Source organism: Heliangelus exortis, chromosome 24 (assembly GCF_036169615.1).
Source record: "Heliangelus exortis chromosome 24, bHelExo1.hap1, whole genome shotgun sequence".
NCBI classification, from domain to species: Eukaryota; Metazoa; Chordata; class Aves; order Apodiformes; family Trochilidae; genus Heliangelus; species Heliangelus exortis.
Window position 1 is genome coordinate 1,770,353 of NC_092445.1, and position 20,447 is coordinate 1,790,799.

Consider the following 20,447-nt stretch of genomic DNA (forward strand, 5'->3'; position numbering starts at 1 on the left):
GAGAAAGCAACTCAGCTGTCAGTGTCCAAGATACACTCAGGCCAGTGAGTTAGAAAGGAAGTTTGCACCTGGATCCTTACCAACACATCAAACCCCAACCCAAATTTGCTTTTTCCTCTCCCAGATGGTGCTAACTGTAGAAAATCTAGGTGCATGTGCTGTGTGGAGCTCTCCTCCAGAAAGAAACAGAATCTACACAAATAAACAAGACAGAACAATGGAGGAAATAAAAGAACAGGATTTCATAATGAAAATTATAAAACCATAACTTAAGAAAGCCCAAAGCTGACAGTGTTCAAGCTATTGCTTTAAGAATGCCTGGAAAATTTAATGACTCTTCTTTCCTCTTCAGTGAAGACACATCTGGAAAAAGAAAAGCAGGAATTACTGACAGTGAAGAGCCACAGGCTGGAACCACACAGCACCCCCAAGTCTGAGTTTTACATGCACACCCCAGACAAACTGACACACAGGACCTGACACCACTCCTCTCCCAGTACAAAAAATGTCCCTTAGTTTCACAGGGGCAGGAGATTCACTTTGGGAACCCCTGGGAAAGCAGCTCCTTGGCTCACTGAGGGTAAAAAAGTAAAATCATTATGTTGCAGCTATGAAGAGTTGAGCTGAGCTGAGCTGTACTCCAGCAGGCCAGGCAGCTGACAGGGGACATGCCACACATGCCAATGTCACTTTTTCTACAGTTCATTTGAGGACAGCCTCCAACCCACTGAGTATCAACTCAGCACCCAGCCTGGTCACACCAGGGAGCTCACTGGTTACTGTCAGTGAGCCAAAGGTTCAGAATATCTTCTGGAGGATAAAAATTTAGTGGCCTTCAGCTTTTTGTTTACTGCTGTATTAGATGTGGAACCTCCCAATACCAGAAACCCCACCTCCCTTCAGCACTGCAAAGGCCCAGTCCTGTGCTAGACTCTGGTTAACCCTCATTTTCACTCTGCAGTTGATTTTGGAAGTGTTGGTTCTATGAAGGAGGAAGGGGGAAGAATTGGACACCTTTGGACCACTGGCATGCAGCAATAAACCTCTGCTCTCACTTGTGTGTGCACACAAATGCTGCTTAACTTCTCCAAAACCACTGCACAGAACCAGCTGGAGCCACAGGGAAAAAGCATTCAATTTCCTGCTGCACACAGGGAACCAATTTTTGCTGGGGAAGTTTGAATGCCAGGTTCTAGTGACTGGATTCCATACATCCAGCTTCCCCATCCATGGAACATCTGCAGCAGCTGTTACAATTCTGAGCTCAACCCCCCTGGTTTGACAGAGCAATTTCCCATCCCAGGAGATGGGGAAAATGGCCATTTCAAAAATGTTTTTTTGGCAAAGGTGAGAGAATGGTCCCAACATACTAAACTTTCTAGACCTTTGCTCAGCACTGCCTCCATTCCCAGGACTGTGTGCTTTGTGCTTTGCTTCTTCATTTGAACTTAATCTCAAACTCCCACCTGTATTTTCATACTTTATTCTGTGGCCATTTGCTAAAGAAGCACCCACCCACATCTGTCACACTCAGCACTTCCCATGGTGTGCCAGTTTTCTACCAACTGATGGGAAAAATTCAGATGCCAGAAGGAAAGAACTGGGCAAAGAAATTTTTCCATAAAGAGGTTGAGGTCAACCAGAAGTTACCAGGAATCAGTCATGATTTACTGATGGAAACTTCAACTCTGTTATCTCCAAGTCAGGTGAGCTGCTGCCACTTCTGTCACTGTATGTGTCCCTGCAGAATGCAGAAAAAAAAATTGTTTTATGAGGTACAAGTGCTCTACAAACCCAGTTTTGCATCAGGAATCAGCACAGTTAGTAGTAAGTACTGCTGGGGTTAAAAAGCAAAGCAGACCAAGTTCCTAGTGTAGCTGTCCCTTTGGAAATAGGGCTGAGTCATCATCAGTTTTAAGGTTTGTGAATTAAAGTGATTATACATAGAACAGGAATTTTGTAAGGCAAAGTAATTCTGAATGAAATTAATTAAGCAGGAAGTAGAAGTCTGGTTAAACACCCACAAGCCATTCTCTTTCAGAGTGTTCCCAGTAACAGCAAATTGCCTTTAACCCATTAAACTGCTTTTTCAGAAACACAAAATAATTCAGATGGGAAGGGAACCTGAGAACAGCAACACCAGTGGTTCAGCCATCAGATCAGCACCACTGCTCAGGGCTCCCACAGCCACATTCTGAACTTTTCCACAGAGGGAAACTCCACAGCAACCAGCACAGAACTGGATCAAATGGTGGAAAATAACCTCATAGCCAACTGGAACCTCTTGTTCCAGTTTATGTCCATTGTGTCTCATTCCCCACCAGGCACTTCTGTAAGGAATCAGTGGTCACCTTGCTCATGTTTCTGGAGGTGCAGCCAGGCTGCTCTCAGGTCCCCCATATCTTCCCTTCTCCAGGCAGAACAAGTCCAGCTCCTCCAGCCTCTCCTCACTGGCACTGGACTGAAAGCCTCCTGACAGTCTCCACTGAACTCTCCCCAGTTTATCAATATTTTCCTTTACTCCAAAACACAGAATATCCCAGATGTGGTCTAACAAATGTCCAGTACAATCACTCATCTCCATCTACTGGCTGTGCTGATACTCACACAGCCCTGAGGCTGCTCATCCTCTGCTGCCAGCACACACTCCTGGTTCCTGCTCCAATTCCTGTTCCTGAATTTTCTCTCTGCTGCAGCCCATCAGCAGAGGGGCTCAGTCCCCAGCCTGAGGGGGGATTTAACTGCAAGGGCTCTCCAGACACAGGACTCTGCATCTGTCCTCATTAAACCCTATCAGGTTCCTGCTGGCCCACTCTTCCAGCCCCATCCTATCCTCAGGTGGATGATCTGTTCCTCCAGCTTGGTCTCCCCTGCAAACCTCATGAAGTTCAGTGAGGAGACTTAGCTGAAAATGTGGCAGGAGTTACAAAGGTACTGGAAAAAAGGGAAGTACAGGCTGCCAGGAAGTTATTTAGAGTGTATACTAAACATGAAACAATTTGTAACCACACTCACAAGACTCCAACAACAGATTTACTAACTTGGGATGCTGCAATCAAGAGGAAACTTTGGCTCCTCTGCTCTAAGAAGCCATCTCAACCTCTGTGTGCAAAAGCAGGAAATTAAAATGTCCCTCAACACTTGAAGCATTGAAATGAGGCATCTTCAACACAAACTCTTTAGAGCAGATCAGTCAGAGCACAACTGGCAGCTGCTCTCCAGACATCAGCACAGGAATTCCTGTGGTGCAGCTGCACTGAAGCTCAACCCAGAAAGGCCAATACTCTCCTTTTTGTTTGATAGTTTCATATGTTCAGTGCCATTGGTCTTTTGCATTTAGTTTGGGGACTCTTGCTTAAAGCACTTTAGCACTCCAGCTACACAACTGAATCCTCCCTATTCACTGTAAGGAGGAAAATAGGTCAGTCATTGTCACAGTGTTGTTTGTTGCATATTGCCAGGTCTGCTGAGCAGAACTGCAGGGTGTTAGGGAGCAGCAGAAGGAAATAAACATAACATTAAGTCAACCCAAAACAGAAGCTGCTTTGCAAACTGAGACAAAAGAAAGCCTAAGTCAGCAGGAAAAAAAAAAACAACCAAAAAACCCAAAAAGCTGTGACCACCAGAACCAATTCTTCAAACCAGCAAGAGGAACAAGTTTTTTAAGGACCAACCAGTCCCTCAGAGCAGGCCCAGCTCAGTTTCCCCAAACACCTCTGACCAACAACAGGAGACTGCAGTTACTGTGCCTGCAGTCAGGACCTCTCTGTGGGACTGTGCTGTGCACTGCAGCCAATCTTAAAATGCAGGACAAGGTTTCAAAGAAAGAGCAGAACAGAAAGGTGCTGCAAATACCCCACAGCTACCCTGCAGCAACTCTGTGCCAAAAGAATTCTTCAGTTTACCCTGCAGGAAGAAGCACTGCCCTGTGAAAGGTCCAACTGGTGTCTTCCTTCAGCCTACCTGGGTGAGAGTCTGCAGCCCTTTTGTAGGTAATGTGTGAGTCTTCCTGCAGATGCTAAGAGGAGGCCAAAGTATGGGGGAGATGGCTTAATTGGTCTAGAAAGGAATTCAGGGTGATACTGAACCCCAACGAAGAAGGGATGCTCTAAGAGAAAGAAAAAGAAAACATTAAGGTCAAGTCTCTTAAGTCTGTGGCAGCTGAAAGCACTGATCATGGTGTTGTTTCTGTGGTGCCTTTCATCCCAAATGAACAGGCACATGCAATTCTTTTTGTGTAATTTTACAGATGGACTCATTCTTAAAGCCTGGTCTGGTGCCACAAAAAAACCTCCTCAAACAGCCTCTGAGCACCTTCCCTTGTAAATATCCACACCCACAAATCAGCTGCTGAAGTACTCACCTTCCAACTCCACCACTTCCATTCGTTCTCCCTCCTCATCCTGGCCAACAAACTTCAAACCTTGCTCTTCAAAATACTTTTTCAATTCTGGATTGACCTAGAAGACCAGAAGCAAGAACATCCATGATATCTGGTGTTGGATTACACAGAAGAAAAAAAAAAAAAAAAAAGAAGAGAAAAAAAAGAGAGTTCAAAATTTACAGAAGCATTTTTACCTCAAATCTGTGTCTGTGCCTCTCTTCCAAGAAATCATGATCCCCATACAGCTTCCCTACACCAAAAAGCAAACAGTTCTCAGAGCCAATGCCCAACAGCTCACAAAATTCCACCTCCTAACAAGTTCATATGAGCAGCATCCATCAGAATCTGCAGCTTCAGGAGGGGACCAAATTCAGTGGTCACCATTTCACCACCAGAACAAAGTCTGCAAACACCAAACTATTCCAGGACATTCCCAGGTCTCCCTGCCCCACACCCCCCATACAGACACATCGTGCCCAGGAGACACTTCCAAAAGAGGTAAAAAATGCCTTACTCATGATTGAATTCTTGGTTTGGAAGAGTGTTCTTCTCTTGCCAAGCCTCATGGTGCCACCCATTTGCCCAGGATTGTGTTCTGGCATGTCTATAACCTGCAAAAAGCATTCAGAGAGGGAAGGGATAATGAGAGGAGTAACAGTTCCAGGCAGACTGGGATTAAAGGGGGAAAAAAGCCTAAATTCACACAGCAAACAAGCAAACTGCCTCAAGGAAGGTTGTCTTGACAAGGCAGACCAGCAGGACTAGGTTAGTTAGGCAAGTTATTAGTTAGATGAGTTATTCTGGTACAGGTGGTAGGAACATAGGGGTGGCTTACAGGTAATCAGGAAGGTTTAGCATTGGAAGGGGTCTCTGTCAAAGCCCAGAGATCCCACACACTAACACTGTCCTATTTACTGAACTAAAAATGTTACACAAGCAAGAAACCTCACAGAAACAAAATCCCCACTTCAGAATCACTTCAGCTTTGATAAAGGACTTCATGAGATGTTTCATCAGTAAGAAGGAACTGCCTACAGCTAATTAGGCAAAGACATTTTCTGTTCAATGAGTAAAGGATGGAAGAGACTTAAAAGATGGACTAATCCAAGCTGTTAACTCTACTGTGCTCTACTAGCACAGTAAGGGTAGCACAAGTCACCAGAAACTCACCACAGGATGAGCAGTTTTGGGGTCAAATTCCATCGAGTTGGCATCTGCAATGTTATGCCCATAAATTAAAAACAAGCAGTTAGTTCCTCAGCCCATGACAGCATCTCCCCCAGGCACAAAGATTTCTCTCTCCCACACTGCTGGCAAGCAGCAACCTCAGCTGTGCTGAGCCCCTCACCTGCCCAGTCCTCCCAGTTTGTGCAGGGTGCTCCCAGTTTGTACAGGGTGCTCCCAGTTTGTACAGGGTGCTCCCAGTTTGTGCAGGGTGCTCCCAGTTTGTGCAGGGTGCTCCCAGTTTGTGCAGGGTGCTCCCAGTTTGTGCAGGCTGCTCCCAGTTTATGCAGCGTGCTCCCAGTTTGTGCAGGCTGCTCCCAGTTTATGCAGCGTGCTCCCAGTTTGTGCAGGCTGCTCCCAGTTTATGCAGCGTGCTCCCAGCTTGTGCAGGCTGCTCCCAGCTTGTGCAGGCTGCTCCCAGCTTGTGCAGGCTGCTCCCAGCTTGTGCAGGCTGCTCCCAGCTTGTGCAGGCTGCTCCCAGTTTGTGCAGGGTGCTCCCAGTTTATGCAGGGTGCTCCCAGTTTGTGCAGGGTGCTCCCAGTTTATGCAGGGTGCTCCCAGTTTGTACAGCGTGCTCCCAGTTTATGCAGGGTGCTCCCAGTTTGTACAGGGTGCTCCCAGTTTGTGCAGGCTGCTCCCAGTTTATGCAGGGTGCTCCCAGTTTGTACAGCGTGCTCCCAGTTTGTGCAGGGTGCTCCCAGTTTATGCAGGGTGCTCCCAGTTTATGCAGGGTGCTCCCAGTTTGTGCAGGGTGCTCCCAGTTTATGCAGGCTGCTCCCAGTTTATGCAGGGTGCTCCCATTGCTGCCTGGAGGCTGCAACTTTAGGGCAAGCAGTGCAGTGCAGTCAGTGATGAAATGGGGGGATCATTCAGGAATAAGAAACATTCAGCCTACACTCCTTTAAATAAAGCCAGGGAGCAGGAAGGAAGCAGAAGTACTCTGAGAACCAAGTTTTCCCCTATCTGCACTGCTAGTGAGACCTAAAGGGTCTCTTCAGGCTGAGAAACTAAATTCAGCTCTCTGGAAAGGGAGTTTCAACAGCAGGGACTCATCAGTTCAAGCAGTGGAGCCCAGAAAGCAATGCAGCTCACTGGAGTCAGTACATTACCTTGTAGGCTGAATTTATTTTTTTAACTATTTTTGGTCATTCCCACTGACTCTAGAGGAATTCAGGATGTACAGCACACACAGGGACATCTCCACTGAGCTGTTTCATTCAAGAACTGAGCCTCACACTAAGTAATAGGAAGTTTTCCTTCATTATAAAGACACTTTACTCCCCTGATTTTTATTTAAATAGGATAAAAAAAATGGGTTTTTTTTTCCTTTGAAATATCAAAGAAGATGGGGAATTTTACAGAGCTAAAAACCCAATTAGATCTACATCTCAGTGAAAAATTAAAAGTTACAGATATTTTTACAATTACAAGTTATTACTCAAGCAATCAAAGAAATGACCAAAACCCAGGAAGGGTGCAGTTACCTTGCCAACCAAGAACACTGCGTGCAAATTCCACAACTGCCAACTGCATTCCCAAACAAACTCCTGCAGAGGGCAGAAAACAGAGCAAGTCAGGACAAGGACCACTGAGCCTGCACTGCCCACACCTTCACAAAACAGGCCTGAACTGGAGGAAAACCTTGGGGAAACAGATGTTTAACCAGGTTTTAGGGGGTTGTTCACTGTGTAGAGTAGTTCTGACAAGTTTTACTCCACATGTCCCTTCCCTGTCTGCTCTGCTCACACATTTCCAGTCTCTTGCTCTGTTTTGTTTAAATGCAGACACAGATTTCCCTGTGCCAAGATCACCACAGTCTCCTCTGGAACTCCCTGAGACTCCAACCCCCTCATTACAGAAATTCCATGTCATCACATCCCAGCCAACTCCAACCACTTCAGAGCTAACTGCAGATGATGGATGCATCACTCAGTTAAGTGGAGCACAGATCACTGCCTTCCTCAGTCAATTATCTTCAAAATCCTGCATTCTAGATGCTAATGAAAACAGTAAAGCTCTTGCTGCAGAGCACTTAGGCTGTTATTCAACCTCCTTCTTAATTCTTCCCAGGGATGAAAGGTGTTTCTCACCTAGGAAGGGTTTTTTCTGTTTTCTTGCCCAGGAAATAGCTTGAATTTTGCCTTCTGTCCCTCGAACACCAAATCCACCAGGAACAAGAACTCCACTGCATGAGGATGAAAAGATTCCATTAACCTAAGGCTCACCAGCCTGGTTCCCCCCAGCCACACACCACCACTACCATGTTAAGTCTTGGATTTGAAAGACCTCAATCCTGAAAAGGTCTCTGAAATGCCCTATGTGGCAAGGCACTGGCTCCTTCCCACTTCACAGGAGCCATCATAAAATGCCACAGAATTTTCAGGGAAGCATTTAGTAGATTTACCTCCCCACCAAACCCCAATTACAATGCAGGTTACACCCCTAGAACAGTTCTTTTTCATGACTTGCATGCTCTACACCAAACACATTTGCAAACCTGCCACCCCAAACAGACCCATGCTGAGGAGGCCACTGCCAAGGTGTCCCAACCACAGCCACAGTGACACCAAATCCTGCAAGAGGCTCCCTGCTCTGGTGCCCCCCAAACCCTGCTTCCCTGAGCCAGCAAGCCCCCCCTACTTGTTCTTGTGTTCTGGGCTAACTCTCAGCACTACTCTGCATCCTAATGTTTCTTTCCCTCTCACATTTCCATCCTAAAGAACTTTTTTACCACAATTGCACTTTCCATCTTCTCTTTGGCTGTAAAAGCCTTCATCAGCCCTTTCCCCTTATTTTTTTTCACCCTGTTTCCCCACTAAGTCTGTGCTCATCCTCCTCTGCATAACCATCTCCTCTACTGCTGCCTTTCCCAAACTCTCACTTGATTTAACAATTCCCCATTTTACAGCCTATTCCACATTTCATTAAGAGGTACATAAGGCAATGTCCCAGTGTGCTCATAGAGTACAGAAGCAAACAGTCTCCAGTGAGGCTCTGAATTCTAAAACTGTCAGGAGCAGCACATTTATCAGGTATATTCCAAAGAAATAGCCAGAAAAGTCTTACTCAGCACCACAGAGCTTCTGCCACGCTTCGTGGTACCGGACAGGCTCTTCCTGCAGAGTATCAGGCTCCAAGTCAGCTGAGTCAATGTACTGGGAAGAAATAAAAAAAAGATGATGAGAGACTGACACAAGTGTACAGAGTCACCTTAATTCTCCTTAAATTAAGATGTCACCATTCCTCCTGGATAGCTCTGGATTTGTTTCCTAGTGGATGTTTGCTCATTTCTTTTTCTGGGTTGATTTCCTGTCTCCCAGTCAACAAAACTGCTTGACCTCACCATCCTGCTACCAATGCACAAACAGAAGAAGTTGGGTCTTTTCTGTCCTCCCCTCTCTGCAGTGCTGCTGTGACATTCAGCATAATAATGTGACACCCATAGGACCCAGACTCATTAAATGGGAAGTCTTACAGGAGGACACCACATGGGAACCCATGGCCATGCAGACAGAAACCACACAAGAAGAAAGAACTGAAACACCATCTCATAAACTACAATTTAATCTTCAAGAGGGACTGAAGAACAAGCAGGATATGGTGAAGCACAGGCTGTTGTATGAGAGGATGCTGGGAGCATATGGAAAAAACTGCAACTTTTCCAGTTTCTCATCTCCAGTATCCCAGTACCTCTGAACTTCTGAATGCTCTGGCAGTCTTAACTCCCCTCCCCTCCCTGCCCTTTTTTTTTTTTTTTTTAAAGAAAAAAAAACGAAACCAACTTGGAATATTGCTAAACAGTTCTTTAACCATAAAATCTCCATGCACAGGACTCACAGAACCCAATCTCCTGCACCATGCAGATGTCAGGAACTGCCCATACATGCATGAGCAGGATTTACCCTTCACCAGTCTTATTGTTTTCCTTCTTTTCTGCTCTACCAACTTTTTAAGTTGAAATGTAACCCAAACACAGACCAGTACTGTTAGAGCAAGCACCCGTGACTCATTAGCATCATGAAACCATCAGATTAAAAAAATGTATTTAAATGAAAGTAAAACTCCTGACCATAAGTACTTATTTCATCTCTTCACATCAGCCAGCTACAGCCAGAACCTTTAGAAGCAGCTGTGCAGCCACACCAGCACTAAAAACTTAGTAAGGCCTGAGGCAGAAACATCATACAACCTGAGTACCACAAGGATAACAGCAGAAACCCTAAAAAAAGATCACTTCCAGCAATGGTCAGAGAAAATAAAAGCAAACAGCCCTCTCCTCAAACGTCTCTACATCTCCATCACAAAGAAACATACAACACTGGGCACTTAATTCTCATCACTGCAGAAACTTTGTTCATCCTACAGGATGAAAAGCTGGTTTTCCTTGAAGCTGTTTTATGCCCCACATGTTTTGATGTTGTAATCCAAGGAATACTTTGAAGTTCTCTGTCTGAATCAACTCCCCCTTACTGTCTGTGGGTTTGTGAAAAACTTAATGAAGCTGGGTGGCAGTGTAGGTGGAAGGAGCATGGGGACAAATCTTTACACACAAGCACCCAGCTCTACCTTAATGTCAAGTTTGTGGTTGATGGCCAGTGCAGAATGCTCCAGTGCTTTAATGACAGAGGCATAGGAGTCTGAAAACTTGGTGTATTTGCCAACAAGTGCAATGGAACATGTTTCAAGGAGACGGTCATACCTAAACAAAAGCAAAACACCAGGGTTATTTCATCATCAACAGGAAATGGCACATTCTGTTCAGCTTTTCAAGTAACAAACAGCTGGGCCCGTGCAAGTCTGTCCAACCAGAGATGATGACTCTGGGAGAGGTGACCTTTTAAAATAATTGTGGCTTAAACGTCAAAGAAAAAAAGAAAAAAAGAAAAAAAGAAAAAAAGGAAAAAAGGAAAAAAAAGGAAAAAAGGAAAAAAAAAGAAAAAGGAAAAAAAAGGAAAAAAGGAAAAAAAAGAAAGGAAAAAGGAAAAAAAAAGGAAAAAAGGAAAAAAAAAAAGGAAAAAAGGAAAAAAAAGGAAAAAAGGAAAAAAAAAAGGAAAAAAGGAAAAAAAAAGGAAAAAAGGAAAAAAGGAAAAAAGGAAAAAAGGAAAAAAGGAAAAAAGGAAAAAGGAAAAAAGGAAAAAGAAAAAAGGAAAAAAGGAAAAAAAGGAAAAAAGGAAAAAAGGAAAAAAGGAAAAAAGGAAAAAAGGAAAAAAGGAAAAAAGGAAAAAAGGAAAAAAAGGAAAAAAGGAAAAAAGGAAAAGGAAAAAAGGAAAAAAGGAAAAAAGGAAAAAAGGAAAAAAGGAAAAAAGGAAAAAAGGAAAAAAAGGAGAAAAAAGGAAAAAAGGAAAAAAGGAAAAAAGGAAAAAAGGAAAAAAGGAAAAAAGGAAAAAAAGGAAAAAAGGAAAAAAGGAAAAAAGGAAAAAAGGAAAAAAGGAAAAAAGGAAGAAAAAGGAAAAAAGGAAAAAAGGAAAAAAGGAAAAAAGGAAAAAAGGAAAAAAAAAGGAAAAAAGGAAAAAAGGAAAAAAGGAAAAAAGGAAAAAAAGGAAAAAAGGAAAAAAGGAAAAAAGGAAAAAGAAAAAAGGAAAAAAGGAAAAAAGGAAAAAAAGGAAAAAGGAAAAAAAGGAAAAAAGGAAAAAAGGAAAAAAGGAAAAAAGGAAAAAAGGAAAAAAGGAAAAAAGGAAAAAAGGAAAAAAGGAAAAAGGAAAAAAGGAAAAAAGGAAAAAGGAAAAAAGGAAAAAAGGAAAAAAGAAAAAAGGAAAAAAGGAAAAAAGGAAAAAAGGAAAAAAGGAAAAAAAGAGAAAAAAAGAAAAAAAAAAAAATAAAAAAATAAAAAAAGAAAAAAATAAAAAAGAAAAACCAATGACAGAGAAAAGCAGTTGCTGAAAGTCCTGTGTAAATCAACTCATCTCTCCTTATGCTGAAAAGCCATTCTGAGTAATTCCAAACTGTCTTCTCAGGAAGCAGCATTAGGTTCAAGGGCTGCAGTGAATTATTAGGAGCTCTGCCCATGTTTGTACTGCACAGCACCTTCCCACACTGCTTCTGACTGAGTTCACTTCAACACCTAGAAATATTAAAAGGACTTTTTAGGGTCCTAAAGTTGTACTGCCTACACTTTCACTCCTCAGCACCTGGCAGACAGGATTTGCACAGCTTTCTCAGCTCCAGCTAAGTGATTTACTTTTGTATCATAATTGGTAAGTACTTTTAACTAAACTGCTTACCCAGGGCTGTCCCCATCAACAGGAAATGTTACTGAATTATATATAAATATAAAGGGAATCTCTAGATTTTGAAAATTAGGTTCTTATAAGGGCAAACATAAAGACTCAATTCACTATTGTCCTATAAGCATGGAGTCAGTTCCCCACACAAATCCCCCCAGTGTCCCAGGAGTCTCAGAACAGCTACAAAAAGAGCTCTTTTGCTTCTTGAAAGCATAATCAAAAGGTAAACTTTTGCTGACACACCTAATGGCTCCCACATACAGCTACAAAAATATTACAACACTTTGCAATGTCTCTGTTTTTTCTGTATAAAAAAGGAGGGCAGAGTTGCCCACCTTAATTACTTGAAACTATTTTTGAGCACACTACCAGCACAAGCTAAGGAATTCAATAACATCCCACAGTCTTCTCATATGGAGGGATTTTTTTCCCAGTTAAACATCTACAAAAAAAAAAGCATTTTTGTAGGAAAAAAAAGAACTTGACTGCAAAAGAACATACGAGGAACACGAGGTAGCACTGACCACCCAAAAACTATCAACCAAGAAGAGAAAACTAACCCAGTCTTAACTCCAAGGATGCCCAGCAGTGCATCTCACCTGTCAGCCATCTCCTTCCACTTCATGAGCATCCTCCTGGGCTGCCTCTCAATGGGAAGGTCAAGCCTGTGCCTGAAGTAGTCAACAACTCCTTGCTCCTCCAGCAGCAGAGGAACCCGGTAGATAGAGGAGACATCATGAACACAGATTACCTGTTCACACAACAGCAGTGGCATTAAAACAGTGCTTATGCAGTTATTTTCAAACAGATACTCAGAGAGCTTCTGTCTCCAGCAGACACCCATATAACCACTTGAATTTCCAGGAAATAGCATTTGTTGAGTAACATAACATATGAATAGCTTAGCACTGGTTTCACATACATGAAAAGATCATCCTTGAAGGGTTAGAGCAGTAAGAAGCAGCTGGGTAAAAGCAGTTAGATAAATGAGCAGTGAGAAAATCAGCTGCCATGTAAATTGAATGATAGCAAAGGTTAAAGAACACTTCAAAACCACTTCTGTGATACTGCCTTCCTGGTAAGTATCACAACTTGAAACTACACTTAACTTATAACTTGAAACTACAGTTAAGCTGCCCACCACTGTCATGCTTAACCAGGGCTCCCAGTTCTATTAAAGTCCACATAAAACTTGTGATCTTAACACAGCAATAAATTTACAGAGCATCCTTCATCAAATTTAGAATTAAACACCTATAAGCAAAGAATTCTTAGGTCAGTATCTCTGTCAGTGGTTTGAGTTCACTGAAATGGGCCAGCACAGAGGCACAAAGATGGCTCTGGACAACTGTCACTTCTCCATCAAGAATGAGACTGTTCTTCAAGGAGCAAAAATATACTGCCAAAACCACATTTAAATCCTTGTTTCTCCTGACTCAAGTGAAAGCAGAGTTCAACACTGCACCAGCAAAACCCCTAAGGCTGAAAATTCACCTCCTCTGTAGTCATTACAATTTACTTCTTAGTGTGCAGCTGCAGTCAGAGAAACAGCTATGTGAAGCTGCACTGAACTCCCTGGAGAATGACTGACAAAATGTAATTTCAATTCCTGGCCATCAAGAGGTAGATATTGAACTGTTAAGACAACAAAATTATTGTCAGCTAATTCTGCATGTAAAACTTCAATCAGCAAGATTTAGTTTGATTTCATCGTGTAAGAAATTAATCAAAATTACTTGACAGAGTCAAAAAAACAGAATTTTTCAAGGTCCAGGTGGATGGGAAAAGGGTAATATTTAGCTTACAGACTAGGGGATTATTTTCCAAGGTCCACCTCAGACTATGCAGAGTATTCTCAGTATAAAAAGAATCAGGCTCACATGGAATTTTTGCATATCACACAACATTCAAGTGCAGCAATGCTTCTCTCAAACACCATTTCAATGTCTCTGTGCAATCTCCAGCAGAAGAAAAATACTGTGAGAAGAGCAGTGTATGAATTACACTCATGTTACCCTTTAAATCTAATTTTAGCAACTACTTTTTAGCCTCTAAGTACTGGAAAACCTCATTCCTCTGTATTCAAAGAAGGAATGTGGAAGGATAACCAGGTCAAAATCAGCTATTCAGAAAATACCTTGGATTCCAGAGAATTCCCTAAGCCTGTGTTAACTAACTTGTAAGAAAACTTGGCTGCTGGCATAAAAAGGAATATTTTTGTAATGCTTCCATGTGTAAGGAATGTAGGCAAGACAAAGCAGCAAATGAATTATGCAGCTAACAAAAGAGACAGAACACAAAATGCTACACTCAAATAAAACTACAGTCAAAATCTGACAAACAGGTAGCATAGAACATTTACTGCAAAAAAATGCAGACAGCAATCTTTACCTGTTCTGGTTCAACATGACAGAACATGGAAATCTTTTCTTTTACTGAGGTATCCAGTGGAGTGGAGCACCTGCAAACAATCTAACACAACAGCACCATCAAGGTAGTGAAGCAGAACAGAAGTACTGAGACATTCATACAACAAACCCCTAAAAAAGCTCTCTTCTTTCAGCCTCTGTGCCTTGGGGAGCAAACCCAGCTCCATAATTATGTTTATTAGTAATATGCAAGAACTCTCCACCTAAGCATTATTTAATTAGCTTTTAAATTCAAAGCCACAGGGCAAAACTTACCAGATCTGGTGAGAGACCAAGACCTCTGAGCTCACGAACACTGTTTTGGGTGGGTTTAGTCTTCTGCTCTCCTGTAGAGCTTGGCTGGCCAAAGAGCAGAAGTTGGTGTATCAAATGATGTTATGTAGCAATGACTCATCAGGCTAATTGGGACCCTCCACCCCAAAAATCCTGTAAAAACTTTGACCTAGTTCTTAAGGAATTCACATAGATAAAATAAATACCCCTCTCCATACCATTTTTACCTCAAGGACTGAAAGCAAGTAGCAGAAACCAGAGTTCAAGTCTGTACAATAAGTAGGTATAAATTAAAGAGAGAAGGAAGGAGAAGACAGTCACTGCTCCCTCCAAATAACAATTTTTTAATTTTTTTTTTTCCCTCTCTGACCACTTGGCCTGGACAGAAGAAGAAAGAGGGAGAGAGAGGAGAACAAAGATTGATCTGCACTCCAGTAACAACTAAACAACTAAAGTTGCTCTGTCAAATCCAGCTCCAAGCCAAGGAATACTGCTCTGCACTGTCAGCATAACCAATGGAAGAACTTTCTCAGCAGTAACTCCTGCAGTAAAATTTTTGTTTGGTTAAGAATAAGTTGCCTCCAAAACCAGAGCATCTGATACAGCTGAGGTTTTATCAAGCTTCATGGCATAAAATACCTTCATATGCTTTTGATATTAACTGGATTTCACCCCATCTCTTTGGCACAAAAAGATGTTATTTTTTTCTTTGTGATTCCTAATAACTGTTATCCTAGCACTGCTTCATGGCACTTTTTCTTCCTTGGATCTCTGAACCAAGGGCAACTGACACTGAGCTTGGTAGAGCTTCCAGAGCAGCTGAATGTCAGCCACTGAAATCACTGTTAAAGATCAAAATATGCAAAAAAACCCCATAAAACACCCAGATCACAATGCAAAACAGTCTTACATTTTGAAATTAGAACTGTAACAACCAACTTTATGAACTACAGCTAACATAAATCCTGGGGGGAAAAATGGGGCACACAAAACATTAAAGAACTCCAAGAAGATCTTGGAATATGGCCTTACTAATAAGTCCAAGAGGTTGTGAAGCCTCATGAAGCTACATCACTGGCTCTTTTATTAGCTTGGCTGAAATGCAGGGCTGTACAAATGAAAGAAGACTGAGTGTTTTCAGCCTTTAGAAAGCAAGTTTACCTTCAAAAGCTGGGTGATAACTCCATAGAGGAAAACAGGAGTTAAAAATGCAGCAGCCAACTGTTTATTCTATTTACACACTTTGAAAAGTTTCTGTTCACTTCTTGTGAACTTTAGTTAAATTAAGTAACCATACATTCCCTGCATTTCTTCCAGAAGTTTATACTTATGTGACTATGGACACAGCATTTCAGAAACACACATTTAGAAAACAAGCCCCTGATGATTTTAGGTCCTTACCTGGGGAACTAGACTGACATGGATGTTACAAAAATTCTCTCTTTTGGCTTTGAACTGGAACTGGCGAAAAGCTTCAATAAAAGGCATGCTCTCAATATCACCTACTGTCCCACCAAGCTAAAAAAGACAGTATTTAGAATTAAAGGTAGTACCAAGCCATCCCCTATTGAATTTGTATGCTGAAGCTTACTAAAACATGTATAAAATGGCACTAAAATATCTCCCCAGCATCTCCCTCTGATCCCCTGCAGAAGCATCAACACCAATATAAAAAGGAAGATTTCCCAGTTGTGTGAATTATCACAGCCTTCAATCTACCCCAACTATTATTTTACCTTCATAATTTCCCCCAAAATCAAAAAGCCACAAGAAAAACAGCTTCTCATACAGGCAGCACCTCTCCAGGGACAGTAGCTTTAGCTTCACCTTTACCTTTATCTTTATTATCTCTTCAGGGAAAAGGTTCAGATGTTAAAACTATTATTTCTGAACACTGGTGGCACAGAGAACCAATATTTCTGTAAAGTTTTAGTAACTGTGAAGAGGAGGCTTAGACACATGTAGGAACAGACACAAGGCACTTTTGGGAGGACCTTCAGCCTCCCTGGAGCTGTCAGAGAGTGCCTCAAGGCACTAAATCCAGGCTTTGGTGGCACTGGAGCTGCAGGGAGAGCTCTCAGTCACCACGACCAGGACTCCAGCAAGCTCCCTGCACAGCCAGCTCCCTCTCAGAGCTTTCACCCTGCTCTGTCTCCTCTGGCAGCAGAAGGTCCCATACAATGCACTAAAATTTATTGGGGTTTGTCACCTCTAACTTAAGAGCTGACACATTCCCTTTTAGGTCTGTGCCTGAGCACTCCAAAGCTGCTAAGGAAGAAACACAGCTGCTTCCAGAGGGTGCTTTCCTCCCACCAAGGAAGAGGAGGTCACAGCATGATTAACTCAAACTTTTGTATATACTTAAAAGAGCTAAAACAGACTAATTCACATTAAACCAGAGAGAAAAACACCTCCAAAATGTAACTGTCCAAGACCCTCATCTTTCTACATGTGATTCAGAAATGGCACATTCAAAAGACCACCCTGAGTACATGAGGCCAGCAAGGAGTTTTAACCAACAAAAAACCAGAGTTGAACATTACTGTAAAAACAAACAAAATTGCTCATAATATGCATACAGTTTGGATCACCTCACACAAGTAGCAATTTTTTTTTTTTTTTCTTAAGAGCTACAAACCTCAATCACACAAACTTGGGGTTCAATGCCATCTTCATCTACAGGAATCCGTGCCTGCCTCATCACCCATTCTTGTATAGCATCTGTGATGTGGGGAACAACTGAAAGAGACACCCAGGCAAGGGTTAATGCCACAACACATGCACAGTTCTCCCTACAACTCACTACAGAACAAATTATTGAAACTAACTAGACAGTGCTTCCCAGACCACTTCAGCACTGATTTGTGTCTCTAAAAAAGTACTCATTTTTTAAGTGACTGTTCTTGGCTTCAAGAGAAGTGCCTTTGCAGGAAATGTCATCCTACCTCATTTTAAACACATGTAAACAACATTTCCTTTAAGCTGTGTGATTCAAGTACAAACTGTTCTTTGCCCTAAGCAGAGAGAGTTACTCTGTGTTAAACAGTCTGTAAAGTCCTTATCCAAACCAGCTGTGAAGAATGTTCACAAAGGGAAGAGACTGATCTGATCCTCCAACATATTTCAGGTTTTCTAACTACATGCCAGTTCCCAAAATCAATAATCATTTTAACCAATTAACAAATAATCCACAGGTGTGAGAATCCACAGGTGTGAGTCTGAAGCCTGTTTGCATTTCCAGTCCGTGAGCACTGGAAAGTTTTGAGGGGCTGACAGGTAACCTGGAAATTTTTGAGGGGCTGACAGGTAACCTAGAAATTTTTGAGGGGCTGACAGGTAACCTCATTCAGTGTGGCACATACCACCACACCTGCACTGCTGTGTCTTCTACTTCTCCTTTTAAAACAAACAAACAAACAAACAACAAACCACACCAGATCAGAAGGATACCATGTCACATCCGACCAGGACAAAAAGACAGAATATATTTCTAAGCATCAGGAATGAAGATTCATGTCACCTTGGACAGTTTTGCCAAGATAATCTCCTTTCCTCTCCTTGTTGATGACATACTGGTAGATCTTCCCAGTGGTCAGGTTGTTGTCTTTGGTGAGTCGGATATCAAGGAACCGTTCATAGTTACCGAGGTCCAGGTCCACTTCCCCTCCATCATCCAGCACAAACACCTCCCCTGCAGCACACAGACACCCGTCCAAGGGACATGTTCCACAGCAGCCATTTGTTGGGTTTGCTGTGACAGCCCGAGGAACCCGGTGTAAAGAAACACCTTTGTTTGCCACAGCAAGTGGTGAATAAAAGTAAAAGCCTTCTATAGCAAAGAGTGTGGGACACTGAGGACCGAGTCTCCCGAGCAGGCAGCACTCAGAACGCCCCAGCCCATCCTCTGCTCTGTGCTGGTGGCACCATCAGCCTCAGGGCTCTGGCACGGCTGACAGGGTCACTTTGCAGCTCCCGATCAGACACAAACTTTTCCGCCATGCCCGGGAGTTGGTTCCTTCCAGGCAAAGCCAGCCAGGAATCCGCGGGGCAGCCCCCGGCCCTCAGCTCGGCCCCGCGGGTCACTCACCGTGCTCGTACGGGGAGAAGGTGCCGGCGTCGATGTTGATGTAGGGGTCGATCTTGATGGAGGTGACATGCAGCCCGCAGGACTTGAGGATGGTGCCGATGCTGCTGGCGATGATCCCCTTGCCGATGCCCGAGATCACGCCGCCCGTGACCAGGATGTACTTCATCTGCCTCGCTGCCTGCCGGCGACACCGCCTCAGCGCGGGCTCTGCCGGGGCAGAGGGGCACAGACCCGCACCCGCCGTTCCTGCCCGCAGCACCCCCGGGGCTCCCTGAGGGCCGCTCCCCCCCCCCTCTCCCCTTGTCCCTCTCTCCCCTCACACAAATTCCCGCCACACGCGCTGTTCCCGCGCGCTGTCCCCCCTCTCTTCCCGCACCTCCCCCCCCCCCCCACCTGTGCCCGCGGGGGCGGCGCGCGGGGCTCCGTGCGGGGCTCGGGGAGGTGCGGGGCGCGCGCGGGACGGCTGCAGCCCGCGCACCGGGGCAGCGCGTGAGCCCGGCGGGCGGCGGGGCGCACGCGCAGCTCCCCCTCGGCGCCTGCGCAGTTGGGGCGGGGAAGGGAGGGAAGGGGAGGGGTGGGCGGGGTGTGAGGCTGCCGCGCGCTTCGGCGGGGGCGGGGCGAGCACGAGCTGGGGTGGGGCAACCCTGACCCCGCCCACACGCCCAGGGCAGTGGCGGGAAAAGGGAAGGATGCGGGGTGTGCGGGATGTGCGTGTGCGGAGAGGGGAATGGAGCTGGGGAAGGGTCTGGAGCAGAGCTCTGCCCAGGAGCAGCTGAGGGCCCCGGGGGTGCTGATCCTGGAGCAGAGGAGGCTGAGGGGAGACCTTGTGGCTCTCTGCAACCCCCTGAGAGGAGGTTGGAGCCAGGGGGGGTCGGGCTCTGCTCCCAAGGAACAAGGGATGGGACAAGAGGAACTTTTGGCACAACTCAAGTTGTGCCAGGGTTCAATCCAGATGTCTCCTGGATGTCCCCTGCTCCACATCCTCAGTGTAGGAGATGACAGCTCTCTCTTAGTGACAGAGCTGTGTACTACTTGAGGATTACTGCTCTTCTGTAGAGAAGACGCATAAAACCTCCAATTTTGGGGTTTCTCCTGACCAGTTCACATTAAATTGTGGATCAGAGCTACAGCAGTGGTCACCTACACCTTGGAACACACCGAAGAAGCTACATATGTGGTTTGCACTGGGTGCTGACCGCTGGCCTTCACCTGGTGTTTCATTTCATAAACTTAACAGTGGAGCCATTGGCATGCAGCAAATAGACTCTACAGAACTGGATTTGGGAGGAATATCTCCTTTTACAACTGGGGTCTGTCCTCATTTCCACATAATAGGACGTTCCCCTTGGGCCTCCTGTGTGGCTTCTTTATGTTTCCATGTGCAGCAGAAATCCAGGCATCCTGTAAATTGTTCAGACCCTTTACTGAGTCTACACTTTTGTTGGGAACCTGGTCAGGTTTTCAGCAAAATGCAAAATGGGAATTGTTGCCCTGAGTAACACGGGGATTTGGGTAGACCTTGCAAAAGATGCAAATTGAGGTAAGAATAGAGCAATTGCAGAAAGGTGCTGTGTCCTGCCCTCTCCTCTTGCCCAGCGGGTGTCTGCGCTGTGTTTTCTCCAGAATTGTCCACTAGATGGTGGAATTGAACAGTGACAGAGTTTGGGAATGCGAAGGGAGGCGGTGACAGAGGTGACACCTCAGAGCTGCTCTGGGACCCAGTGAGCATCACCCAGAGCTGAGAGGTTTAACCCCCAGCACACGCTGTTTTCTGCAGTGTTGCAAAACATTTTCTTCCTAACCACCCCCTTTCTGGTGATGTGCTC

The 20,447-nt window shown here is 44.2% G+C and overlaps 1 protein-coding gene across 2 annotated transcripts; it reads right to left on the minus strand.

Moving 5' to 3' along the window:
- Positions 1-220: 220 nt before the first annotated feature.
- CTPS1 (CTP synthase 1) lies at positions 221-19,162 on the minus strand. 2 transcript variants are annotated; one of them, XM_071767514.1, is made up of 19 exons: positions 19,015-19,162; positions 18,622-18,795; positions 18,055-18,225; positions 17,173-17,273; positions 15,936-16,052; positions 14,517-14,600; positions 14,224-14,304; positions 12,432-12,583; positions 10,175-10,307; positions 8,675-8,763; positions 7,699-7,793; positions 7,093-7,155; positions 5,555-5,598; positions 4,899-4,995; positions 4,579-4,634; positions 4,364-4,460; positions 3,964-4,108; positions 1,651-1,741; positions 221-363 (listed from the first exon to the last, which is right to left on the minus strand). In XM_071767514.1, exons 2-18 carry the CDS (start codon positions 18,785-18,787, stop codon positions 1,657-1,659), a joined length of 1,776 nt encoding a protein of 591 aa, XP_071623615.1. In that variant the 5' UTR covers positions 18,788-18,795; positions 19,015-19,162; the 3' UTR covers positions 221-363; positions 1,651-1,656. The 2 variants fall into 2 exon arrangements, with proteins under 2 accessions (XP_071623615.1, XP_071623614.1); XM_071767513.1 differs by having other exon boundaries at positions 18,622-18,799; positions 19,015-19,144.
- Between the last annotated feature and the right edge of the window lie 1,285 nt (positions 19,163-20,447).